This window comes from Dendronephthya gigantea, unplaced genomic scaffold, assembly GCF_004324835.1.
Source record: "Dendronephthya gigantea isolate DGI-Jeju-01 unplaced genomic scaffold, DenGig_1.0 000903F, whole genome shotgun sequence".
Classification (NCBI taxonomy): Eukaryota; Metazoa; Cnidaria; class Anthozoa; order Malacalcyonacea; family Nephtheidae; genus Dendronephthya; species Dendronephthya gigantea.
Window position 1 is genome coordinate 5,412 of NW_021163913.1, and position 12,557 is coordinate 17,968.

The 12,557-nt window shown below is 37.2% G+C and overlaps 2 protein-coding genes and 1 long non-coding RNA gene across 3 annotated transcripts; 2 read left to right on the plus strand and 1 right to left on the minus strand.

Annotated features, from left to right (window-relative positions):
* The first annotated feature begins 2,648 nt into the window (after positions 1 to 2,648).
* Positions 2,649 to 6,551, plus strand: LOC114544681 (ribosome-binding protein 1-like). The gene is made up of 4 exons (XM_028563253.1): positions 2,649 to 2,660; positions 4,581 to 5,466; positions 5,523 to 5,766; positions 6,518 to 6,551. The coding sequence occupies exons 1-4, from the start codon at positions 2,649 to 2,651 to the stop codon at positions 6,549 to 6,551; spliced, it is 1,176 nt and encodes a 391-aa protein (XP_028419054.1).
* Positions 6,552 to 6,607: 56 nt separating this feature from the next.
* On the minus strand, positions 6,608 to 11,682 carry LOC114544684. The gene is made up of 4 exons (XR_003690498.1): positions 11,554 to 11,682; positions 9,887 to 9,944; positions 7,582 to 7,652; positions 6,608 to 7,389 (listed from the first exon to the last, which is right to left on the minus strand). It is a non-coding gene; the product is annotated as an uncharacterized LOC114544684 (long non-coding RNA).
* LOC114544683 lies at positions 7,996 to 11,365 on the plus strand. Its single transcript, XM_028563254.1, has 3 exons — positions 7,996 to 8,266; positions 8,348 to 8,757; positions 8,843 to 11,365. Exons 1-3 carry the CDS (start codon positions 8,114 to 8,116, stop codon positions 9,816 to 9,818), a joined length of 1,539 nt encoding a protein of 512 aa, XP_028419055.1. The 5' UTR covers positions 7,996 to 8,113; the 3' UTR covers positions 9,819 to 11,365.
* Positions 11,683 to 12,557: the final 875 nt, after the last annotated feature.

Genomic DNA, 12,557 nt, shown 5'->3' on the forward strand with positions numbered 1-12,557 from the left:
TCTTGAGATTCATTTTCAAATTCGAATTTCTTCTCAAGATTCATTTTGGAAGGATTCGCTTTTTTCTCGAGATTCATTTTCAAATTCGAATTTATTCTCGAGGTTCATTTTGGAAGGATTCGCTTTTTCTCGAGATTCATTTTTGTATTCACTTTTTTTCTCCAGATTCAAATTGGGATTCACTTTTATATCGAGATTCATTTTTGGAATAAATTTTTTTTCTCCAGCTTCAAATTTCGATTAAATTTTTCTCAAGATTCATTTTCGGTTTCACTTTTTTCTCCAGATTCATTTTAAGATTCGAATTTTTTCTTGAGATTCATCTTCTATTCTGTTTTTTTCTCCAAGAATGAATCTCGGGAAAATTTTTTTTCCGAATCTGAATGTGGAGTGAATGTGAATGTGAATACAAAATGAATCTCGAGAAAAAAGCGAATCCCTCCAAAAATGAATCTTGGGAAAAAGTAATTCAGAATCTGAATTGGAGAAAAAAACGTCATTTGAAAATGAATCTGAAGAAAATATTCAAATCTTAAAATGAATCTGGAGAAAAAAGTGCAACCGAAAATGAATCTCGCGAAAAATTTATTCAAAATTTGAATCTGGAGAAAAAAAGTAGATTAAGCGGGGTGTCTGACCACGCCCACGAAAAACGGAAGTTGAAAGTCAAAGTGTAAGGAAGCAGAGAAATAAGCGATGCTCCCCGGAAGTGACGTCATAATTAGTTCAGTTCTGATTTTTGTATAGTTCACTCACAGTTCAGTTCCGATTTTTGTATAGTTCACTCACAGTTCAGTTCTGATTTTCGTACAGCTCACACAGTTCAGTTCTGATTTCGTACAGTTCAACACCGTTCAGTTCTGATTTTGTATAGTTCACTAACATTTCAGTTCTGATTTTCGTACAGTTCACACACAGTTCAGTTCTGATTTTCGTACAGTTCACTCACTGTTCACACACAGTTCAGTTCTGATTTTCATATAGTTCACTCACTGTTCAGTTCTGATTCGGAATCGGAATCACTTTTTTTTTGAGATTCACTTTGGACAACAAACTTTTCAACAACATTTAACCACTTTTAACAACTTTTTAACAACTTTTAACAAATCTCCTATGTCTTAGGCTAATGTGTAAAGTAAGACACAGGTAGCCCAAGACCAACACAGGTAGCCCAAGACAGGCACATTAGCCCAAGACAAAAAACTTTTTTTTAAAAAAATTTGAGAGAATCAAAGAAAGTTAAAAAATGTTAATATAGGAAGTTTAAGATTTTTTTTGATGAAGAATTAATTTGTCTTGGGCTACCTGTTTAGAAGCAGACACAGGTAGCCCAAGATAGACACAGGAAGCCCAAGACAAAAGACTTTTTTTTCAAAAAAAACTCAGAGAATAAAAGAAAGTTTAAAATGTTATTATATGAAGTTTAAGATTTTTTTTGATGGAGAGTTAATTTGTCTTGGGCTAGCTGTTTCGAAGCAGACACAGGTAGCCCAAGATAGACACAGGTAGCCCAAGACAAAATTCTTTGTGGTCAAGAAAATCCAGATAACTTAGGCAATATGTAAATGCTTAGAGCTTGATAAATTCACTAGGATAAGGATTTGGTGTAAAAATTTGTGTGAAAATGTGTGTGAAAATAGATTTAAAAATGGTGTGAAAAAGTGTGTAAAAAGTGTGTAAAAAGTGTGTAAAAAGTGTGTAAAAAGGTGTGTTAAATTGGTGTGAAAAAGTGTGTAAAAAGTGTGTAAAAAGTGTGTAAAAAAAGTGTTAGAAATGTTGTAAAGATGCTGTAAAAATGGTGTAAAAGTGGTGTAAAAATGGTGTTAAAATGGTGTAAAGAAGTGTGTAAAATGGTGCAAATGTGTGTAAAAAGTGTGTAAAAAATGGTGTAAATTTGTGTAAAAATAGTGTTAAAAAATGGTGTAAAAATGGTGTTAAAAAAGAGTGTAAAAATGGTGTAAAAATGGTGTAATAATGGTGTGTAAAAAAAGTGTTAAAAAATGGTGTAAAAATGGTGTAGAAATGGTGTAAAAAAGGTGTAAAAAAGGTGTAAAAAAGGTGTAAAAAAAAAAAAGGGGTAAAAAGATGTAAGAAAGTGTATAAAAAAGAGTGTAAAAAAGTGTGTAAAAAGTGTGTAAAAATGTTGTGAAAAGTGTCTAAGAATGGTGTTAAAATAGTGTAAAAATGGTGTAAAAAGTTGGAAAAAGGTGTGTATAAAAGTGTGTAAAAAAGTTTGTAAAAAAGTGTGTAAAGAAGTGTTGGGGGAGAGGTGCAAAAAGTAGTTAAAAAGTTGTTAAAAAGTGGTTAAAGAGTTTTTAAAAGGTTGTAAAAAGTTGGAAAAAAGTTGGGAAAAAATTTAGAGAAAGATGTGGAAAATGTTAGGAAAAAGTTGGGGAAAAGATGGGGAAAAAGTTGAGAAAAAGTTAGGTAAAACATGGAAAAAAGGCTGGGAAAAAGTTGGGAAAGAGTTAAGAAAAAAGTTGTTAAAAAGTTGTAAAAGAGTTGGGAAAAATTATGGAGAAAGATGTGGAGAATGATGGGAAAAAGATGGGGAAAGGATGTGGAAAAAGTTGGGAAAAAGTTGTTAAAAAGTTGGAAAAAAAGTTGTTAAAGAGTTGGGAAAGAGTTGGGAAAAAAGTTGGAGAAATATGTGGAAGAAGGTAAGAAACAGTTGGAAAAAAGATGTGGAAAATGTTGGGAAAGAGATAGGGAGAAAGTTGAGAGAAAGTTGGGAGAAAGTTATGGAAATGTTTGGAAAATGATGGGAAAGAAGTTATGGAAAGGTTGGAAGAGAGTTGGAAGGAAGTTGGGAAAATGTGTGTAAAAATGTTGGGAGAAGTTTGAGAGAAAATTTGGAGGAATGTGAGAAAGGGTTGGGAGATGTTGGGAGGAGTTGTTAGGAGAAAGAAGGGAAGAAAGGAGAGGAGAGGGAAAGAAAAAAAGGGAGGGGAGGGAAAGAGGGAGGGAGAGAAGGGAAAGAGGGAAGAAAGGCGGAGAAAAAAGAGAGAGGGGGAGAAGAGAAGGGAAAGAAAAAAGAGAGGAGAGAGAAAAGAGAGGGAAGGGAAAAAGGAGAAAGGAGGAGAAGAAAGAAGGGGGAGAAGAGAGAGAGAAAAAAGGGGGAAAGGGGGGAAAATGGGAGAGAGAGAGAAAAAGAGGAGAAAGAGAGAGGAAAGGGAAGGGGAGAGGAAAAGAAAAAAAAGGGGCAGAAAAGAGAAGAGAGAAAAGGAAAGGAGAGAAGAAAGAAGGAAGGGGAAGAAGAAAAAAGGGAAAAAAGGGGAGAGAAGGGGAAGGGAGGAAGAGAAGAAAAGGGAGAAAGGGGAAGGAGAGAAAAAAGGGGGAGAAAAAAGGGAGGAGAAAAAAAAGGGAAAAAAAATGGGGGGGAGAGAGGAAAAAAAAGGAGGAAAGAAAAAAAGGAGAAAGAAAAGGAGAAGAGAAAGAAAAGGGGGAAAGGAAAGAAGGGGGAGAGAAGAAAAGAAGAAGAAGAAGAAAAAAGAGGGGGAGAAAGGGGGAAGGAGGGGAGGAAAAGAGAAAGAGGAGAGAAAAGGAAGGGAAAGAAGGGGAGGGGGAGGAAGGGAGAGAGAGAGGGGGAGGGAAAAGAAAAGAAAAGGGAGGGGGAGGAGGAGAGAGGAGGGAAGGGGAGAAGAAAAAGAAGAGGGAGAGGGGAGAAGAAGAGAAGAAAAGAAAGGAGAGGGGAAAGGAAAAGAGAAGAGGAGGGAAGGAAGGAAGGAAGGAGGAAAAGGAAAGGAAGAGGAAGAGGAAGGGGAAAAAAGAGGGAAAGGGGAGAAGAAAGAGGAGGGAGGGAGGGAGGGAGAAAAGGAAAGAAGAGGGAAAAGGGAAGGAAAAAAAAAGGAAAGGGGAAAAAAAGGGAAGGGGAAAAAAAGGGAAAGAGAGGGGAGGGAAAAGGAAGGAAGGGGAAAAGGGGAGAAAGAGGGAAGGGAGAGAAGAGGGAAGGGGGAAGGGGAGGGAAAGGAAGGAAGAGGGAAGGGGGAAAAGAGAAGGAGAGGAAAAGAGAAGAGGAGGGAAGGGAAAAAAGGAAAGGGGAAGAGGAGAGAGAAGGGAAGAGGGGGGAAGGGAAGAGGGAAAGGAGGGCAGAGGAAAAGAAATAAAGGAAAGGAGGGGAGAGAGGAAAAAAAAAGGGGGGGGAAAGAAGGGAAGGAAAAGAGAGGAGGAAAGAGAGGAGAAAGAAAGGGAGGAAAAAAGGGGAAAAAAAAGGGGAAAAAAAGGGGAAGAAAAAGGGAGAAAAAAAGGGAGAAAAATAGAGGGAGAAAAAAAGGGGAAAAAAGGGGGGGGAGGAGGAGGAAAAAAGGAAAGAAAAGGGGAGGAAAAAAAAGGGGAGAAGGAAAAGGGGGGAAAAAAAGGAGAAAGAGGGGAGGAAAAAAAAGGAGAGAGAAAGGGAGGAGGGAAAAAAGAGAAGAAAGAGAGGGGAAGAGAAGAAAGAAAAAGAAGGGAAGAGAAAAAAGAAAAGAAAGAAGGGGGAGGAAAGAGGGGAAAAAAAAGGGGAGGGAGGGAGGAGAGAGAGAGGAGGAAAAGAGGGGAAAAGAAAAGGGGAGAAAAAAAGAAAAGGAGGGGAAAAAAGAAAGGGGGGAGGAGAAAAAAAAGGGGGAGGAAAAAAAGAGGGGAGAGAGAAGGGGAGAAGGAGAGGGGAGGAAAAGGAAGGGGGAAAGAAGGGAGGAGGGAGAAAGAGGGAAAGGAAAGGAGAAGAGAGAGGGAAAAGAGAAAGGAAGGGAAAGGAAAGGAGAAGAGAGAGGGAAAAGAGAAAGGAAGGAAAAGGAAAGGAGAAGAGAGAGGGAAAGGGAAAGGAAGGGAAAGGAAAGGAGAAGAGAGAGGAAAAGAGAAGGGAAGGAAAAGGGAAGGAGAGGGGAAGGGAAGAGGAGGGAAGGGGAAAAAAGGAAGGAGAGGAGAGGGAGAGGGAAAGAAGAAAAAGAGGAAAGAGAAGGGGAAGAGGGGAAAAAAGAGGAAAGGGAAAAAGAGGGGGGAGAGGGGGAGAAAGGGGGGGAGAGGGGAAGGAAAGAGAAAGAGGAGAGAAGGGGAAAGGAAAGAGGGAGAGGGGAAAGAGAGGAAAGGGAGAAGGGGAGAGGAAAGAGAAGAAAAGGGAGGGGAAAGAGGAAAGAGGAGGGAGAGGGGGAAGAAAAAGAAGAGGGAGAGGGGGAAAGAAAAAGGAGAGGGAAAGGGGGAAGAAGAGGAGAGAGAGAAGGGGAAAGGAAAGGAGAAGGGAAAGGAAAAGAAAAGAAAAGGGAAGGGAAAAGAAGAGGGAAAGGGAGAGGGGAAAAGGAAAGGAAGAGGAAGGGGAAGGGAAGAGAAGAGGGAAAGGGGAAGGGGAAAAAAAGAAGGGGAAAAAGGGAAGGGAAAAACAAAAGGAGAGGGGAAGGAAAAGGAGGGAAGGGGAGAAGGGGAGGGGGAGGGAAAGGAGAGAAGAGGGAAGGAAGAAAAGAGAGGAGAAAATGAAAAGAAGGAAAAGGGAAGGGGGTTAAGGGAAGGAGAAGGAAAGAAAAGAAAAGGGAAGGGAGAAAAGGAAAGGAAAGGGGAAGAGGAAAGAGAAGGGAAGAGGGGAGGGGGAGAGGGAAAGGAGGGGAGAGAAAAGGAGAGGGAGGAAGGAAGGGAAGGGGAGAAGGGAGGGAAAGGAAGGGAGAGGAGAGAGAAAGGAAAAAAAAGGGAGGGGAAAGAAAGGGAAGGAAAAAGGAGAAGGAAAAAGGGGAGAAAGAAGGAGAGAAAAAAAAGGGAAAAAGAAGGGGGAAAAAAAAGGGGAAAAAAAGGGGAAGAAAAAAGGCAGAAAAAAAAGGGGAGAAAAAAGGGGAGAAAAAGGGGAGAAAATAGAGGGAAAAAAGGGGGAAAAAAGGAGGGAAAAAACAGGGGAGAAAAAGAGGAAAAAAAGAGAAGAAAAGGGGGGGAAGAGAGGGGAGGGAGGAGGGGGAGAGGGGAGGGAAGAGGGGGAGAGGGGAGGGAAGAGGGGGGAGGAGGGAGAGGAAAAAGGAGAGAAGAGAGGAGGAGAGAAAATTACGGGTCTCAGAGGCGAGAAACGGTCAGCCTTAGGGTTGGGGTTTGCCATGGGGTCAAGGGTTTGCCATAGGGTTGGTTTTTCTTCTTTTTAAATTTTTAGGAGTTTAAAAGGTTTTCCAGGGACATCACCAGTTTTTTTAGGCTCAAAAAAATATTTTCTTAATTTTAAACATTTTTTCAAATTTGTTCGAGCAAATTAAAATTTTGGATTTTTTTAGGGTATGGGTTAGGGTTAGGGTTGGTAAAGCTAAAAATTAAATTACCATTTTAGAAGTTTAAAAAGTTTTCTAGGAACATAGAGGGTAGTTTTAGGATAAATATAATATTCTTTTTATTTTAAAAATTTTTTCAGATTTTTTTGAGGCATTTAAAATTTTGGATTTTTTTATGGTAAGGGTTAGGGTTAGGGATAGCTAAATTTGTTTTCTTAAAATCTAAGGGTTTGAAAGGGTTTCCTAGGGTTATAAAGGGATGTTTAGGGATATTCGGAGTTTTTTATTAATTATAAAAATTTTTTCAGATTTGTTCGAGAACTTTTTGAATTTTCGGTATAACCCTATGGTTAGGGTTAGGGTTAGGGTTAGGGTTAGGGTTAGGGTTAGGGTTAGGGTTAGGGTTAGGGTTAGGGTTAGGGTTTAGAGTTTTAGAGGCTTTTCGGGTGAAGGAAATATCACAAAACTAAGCAAGGAATGTTGAAACGGAGTTACACTAATCACGAAGTAAACTCACGAAATCATACTCCATGCTTGCGTGACCATTTCATTCTTGAACAATATATAGATAGATGGTATTATCATTACTGCAAGACCTATGGGTGCAAACTGACTTGTCCGTAGCACCGCACGTCAGCCTTGGCAGCGAGATAAAGACCAAATAATTAGCCGAACATATAATCAAAATTCGAACACAAAAGTAACTTATATATTACACTAAACTTAAAAGATTTTAAAAACCATCAACGGATTTGATGTATCTTAAGAAAGCTCGCTTCATCGATGTATATAGGCTCGCTTTTTGCTTAAATCTACCCATACTAAATTGAAACTTCAGTTGTATACCACGCTCGTTTCTAAACCAAACGATAGCTCCCCTGTTAATTATAGAATTATAAATCCAAACGCAACGCAACGCAAAACCAAACACGATTTATAAAGTCCCGAGAATGCGATACAGAAAGAATTATGCATGAAAGTCACGTTGTAGATTTGTAGTATTTTAAGAAACCTCGCTTCATATCAAACAGAAACGGAAATCGAAACACAACGCAACGCAAAACACAACGCAACGCAAAACCAAACGCAATGTATAATTAAATGCAATACAGAAAAAAATTAATGATTACCTGATCGGGACCGAATGCATGGAATAACGTTCAATCCGCTGGTGTCCGCACTGGGAAAAGGTAAAATCGCACGTTAGAAACATACAGTTGTGAAACCTTGCTACTGTTAATAACACCTAATCCCAAAAAATTTGTTTTAAACTTCATTAATCTTACAATTGGCACTAGGTATGCCAGGGCGATCCAGGATGGATCGATCATCATCAATGCCGAATGGAATACGTAAAAATTATCATCATTACCTGAGGGATTCGATAATGTTTGCCGGGTCCGTAGGCTGCCACTCGAGCCAATATTGTTTTAACTGAATAAGCTGAAAAAACAAGGGCGATGTTTGTTAGTTCGGAAAGACCTTTGAAATTTGATATGCTGGCGTTACAGGACACCACAGAGACTGGTGTTTAAGAAGTTTCAACCCAGAATTGTGCATTTCTGTACCGCAATCAAAGAGAAACCTTTTGAATATCTTAAAAACGTTCAATTTCTCTTCTGAATACGCATTCTGCAACCTTTTGACAGCTCATACACATATGACCGCTATGAAATGGCTATTTTGACGCTTAAAGTATACAAAATGTTATTAATTCAGACGATTCGTTTTTACCGTGTGCAAGCTTCAAATCTTTTGTGCAAGGCATATTTTCTTGAATATTCATAAATATTTTTTCTCACCAAGTTTGAAGTCTAAGTATTGAGAATTGCGGCTAAGTCTATACCAATTTCCGCGGTGTCGCGTTACACAGGCATAACAATGACACTCTTGATACCTGAAGGATGGATGACAGACTGAAGGTCTCACGGTTTTGGGAAGAAAATTTTTCTATTATTCAACAAACTAAAGATGTTCAGTGTCCAACACCCGAGGAGGTTTATTCCGACTTTATTCTACAAACAGGGCTAACACATATTGATTTGGACAATTTTAAGGCAAGATGAAGAATGAATTTACGTTTTCTCCCTTTTATTTGCGCAATTAATTAATCACCGATTATTTCCATGATATTATAGGTTATAACGTGCAGTCTTGGCAGAGGAATACGCTTAAATAAGAAACGTCGGAAAAACCAGAAACGATTCTACAATGTCGCTCCAAAGCGCAAAAAACTACGACCAGAAGAACATGACTTTGATTCCAATGAACCGCAAGAGGGAGAAAGCGTTACTAGACATGAGAACGAATTGTTAGACAATTATCTAGAACATCAAGGGTCGATGCAAATTAACGCAATGACAGTTTCAGCCTTGCGAGAGAAACAAAATGCACCATCGAGCAGAAAACAAATGTTTGAGATTCTAAGGTGTAAAGGCCTTTATAAGAAGTTTCCTATGAGTAAGTTTGAAAAGTTCATCTCATGGCTCAAATCGCCATCTGGCGGCCAACTCGCATGCACAGATGAAATAGCAAGTGAAGTTAGCAGGTTGGTATTTAATAGATTTAGATATTGTCTGCAAGAAACAACGAGAATATAAAATTGAGACTGACATTTTGTTTTCTTGAAATAGATTCCTATATTTTTCTTTTCCAACCAAGCTGAAATGGAATAGGCTGTTGGATGCCAAAGCACTCAACAATTATCTTATTACTACAAAAGATGCTGGTTTAGGCCCTGATGGGCTTAAATCAAAGATTGAAAGAATTACAATAGCCCTGAAATTCCTCGGCCATAAAAAACCAAAGATTCACACGAAATGCAAAAGAGCTATTGCAGAATATTCTGAATGGCTTAAGCCACTTGCAAAACAAAAAAAGGTTCTACGAATGCAAAATTCCTGGAGGAATGAGTTGTGTGGGTTTAACCTAACCATGGAAGATATAGACACAGCTGTCTCTGAACATACAATTGCTCGATTCATTGCAATCATGAAACGAGCAATGTCAAAAAAGAAACTTACCCAAGAGGAGTACAGGCTTATTGTTGATACACTTATCACAATAACTATAACACAGGAAAGTGCAATAAGACCAGGGGCATTTCAATTTATGACTTTGCAAGAAATAGACAATCCTGTAGTATACATATCACCTACTGATGGTACAGTATACAATATAGTTTTTGTCTTAAATCATAAAACATTCGCAACGCATGGGCCACTTCCTGTGCCATTTACTGAAACAGTATGGATACAGCTACATAACTATTTGAAATATGTAAGACCCCAGGCGAAACCTAAATCACCCTACAAGCAAAATGTGTTCTTGAATGCATCCGGACGAATGTTAGCCAAGCCAGGAAAATCTGTCACAAAAGTTACGAAGAACCATGACAAGCACATTACAGCAACAAAGATTCGACATGCGGTTGCAACAGCTGGGAATGAACAGCTAACTGATACGGAAAGACGGGCAATAGCAAAAGGTATTGGTCATTCCATGGAAGTGCACAATAAAGTTTACACAGATTTAACAATTACCAATGTCTGTGCAAGCATCGAAGCGCAGCGAAAACTGCACAAGAGGGAAAAGATTAACACACTGTGAAAATATGCATGACTTATTGTTGCCCATTTGGTTAAAAAATAATCATAGTTTATATAAACAATACTTACAGAAGACATTTTGGTGTATATACTCCAATCCTCTCCCTTAGCACACCCAAAGGAAATGCTAAAAGGAAATACAGAATGCATAAGTTTCATATTTTGTTAGTTGATAATCATTGATATAACAATGGATAATTCTTATTAATATGTTAATATACTCTATTAATAGTTTTTCTATAAGCACTGTTCTTACATAAATTCCATGTAAACTCTTAAAAATGGTTGGAATGGTAATAATTAGAAATTGGAATTTTTTTTAAATAGGAATTATTAATATCATTGTTATTGTTATATTTCAAACTGATCTCTATAGCGATGCCCTAGGATGTAGCACTTTATATTCGCTGACTAAGCTTTTAAGCAATTCAATTACCAGGCTGAGCTACATGTAATTTTTAGATTTAAATAAATCCCATGAACCCAATAGTCGTAAGAAATAGAAGAAAAACAAAAAACGGGTGAATTAGTGATTTAAAACTGTAGCACTTTAAATTCGCTGACTAAGCGTTTAAGCATCAATTACCAGGCCTCTTGACCGTGGGTTTTTGTCGTTGGACAAAAACCCACGGTCAGAAAGCCTGGTAAGGAATTCTCACTGATCGTACCGATCTTTGCAAGATCCGGCGATAATTCTTTGAAATACATGTAATTTTTTTATTTCAATGAATCCCATCGACCCAAATTACTCGCACGAAGACGTACAGTCGGAAAAAAATGGAAAAAGAACACAAAAACCCGCAAAAATTAGCGCAGGTTAAAACTGATCTCTATATTAACGTTGTAAGCTGTAGCACTATTATAATCCTTATAATTTGTGTCATAATACAATGAAACTTCTTAGATTAGACCGATTCACCGATCTATTTGGATTTTTGGAATCAGTAACACCATTATAATATATGAATTGGTACAATATTTTATGTATTATTACTACATCTCAAACTTCAAACTTAATGAACCAACTTCTAATTACTATTAGGTCATCTAGCTTTATTGAATATGTAGTTACAAATACACCTGAGAAAATTTCACATTATGGTGTTGTACACATTGGAATCAGTGGTCACGGTTTAGTTTACGCAATCAGAAGAACTGGAGCTTTTCATAAAGTTAATGATTTTGTTTAAATTAGAAATACGAAAAACTTTTATTAGAATAATTTTATGAATGAACTTCTTAATCAGAATATGTCTGCTTTTTTGGTGAAAACAAACAAACAACATTAATTAAGGGTCTCATAAATACAAGAGACAAATTAAAAAGAAAACCAACTATCACAAAGCTATTTTATAGCTGTATGAGCAGTTTGCTTTACTTGTGTTAAAAACATGACAAAGCTGAATGATGTGAGATTTGTTTAAAGCAATACGGCCCTGAAATCTTGCATTCCCTATATGCTATTTATTCCAAGTTAATAAAATGCGTCTCATCCATCCAAAATGCATTTGGGAATGCTTTATACACTAGGCACCAAATAGCCAAATGAAGTTTGTATTCTACCGACGTTGAACCAAAATATTTCAAACACAACTATATATCAAGTATGTTTAATTAAATACCCTTCTCCATGTGTCCATCGAAATGTTTTACATTTTCAGACAGACAAATGATATTCAAGTTCACTAAAATCACTGTACTAACAAAATGTAAAGAAATTAAAAGAAAATACTTACAGCGAATTGCTCTTCTTGAAGTAATGAAAAGCAAAAATGCGACTTTTCAGTATATTACTACGATCTCACACACGATAAATAAACAAACATTTTATACGCGGGATAATTGTGTATCGCATGGGTAATAACTAATTGTATCCCACTGTATCCCTTAGAAGCATTATTTTTCAATGTCTATTTATAAATGATGATTGTTCGTATTATTATAAAAACGAAACGAACTAGTCTGGGAAATACTGTTATGAGTTCATTTTTTAAAAAGATTGGAAATACCGAAGAAATCAACTGAAAAAATCAACCAAATACACATCATTGGCGTAAATTGTACTTAAACACAACAAATCCACAGATAGCGAAGCAACGCCCATTTTCGAAAAGGCCTTTTTTCTCAAGAAGATGTCATTTGGAACAGAACATTCACACGTATTTATCTCTAGACTTTGCTTTTCTCTTTCCACGTGCAGACATCCTTTTTAAATATTCTTGCGTTTAATATCACTAAGATATTCCATGTGTTTTCATCTGTAACGACTGTAAGTGTCCCTGGTTCCACGTTGCCAAAATGTCGAACTTACGTTTTCAATTCACAACCATTTTTGTTTTCAATATTGTGTCTCAATGTACGTTAATTCACTGAAATTTTAAATAAGCGCGTATCCCAAAATGTATAAGATTACAAAGTGAGGAATGTTTCAGTTTTACCGGTGAAAAAGGCTTCTTTCGCGGTTAGTTTCACGTGTATAAGACGTTAGAATATTACGGTAGAATTTCGCTAACACTACCAAATTTACGAACATTTGATTGAAATTTTGTACAAATTTGGCGCACGAAATAAATTCTTTACAATCTGAGGAGAGTGACACATATCTGCGCCATTGAGTTTAAAACGATATTAAATTTCATTAGAAAAAAATAAATATCTTAATAAAAATACATACTTTACTTTTTAAAAATTAAACGTGTTTTGGTTAAATCAAAACAATTTTAGTACTATAACATATATA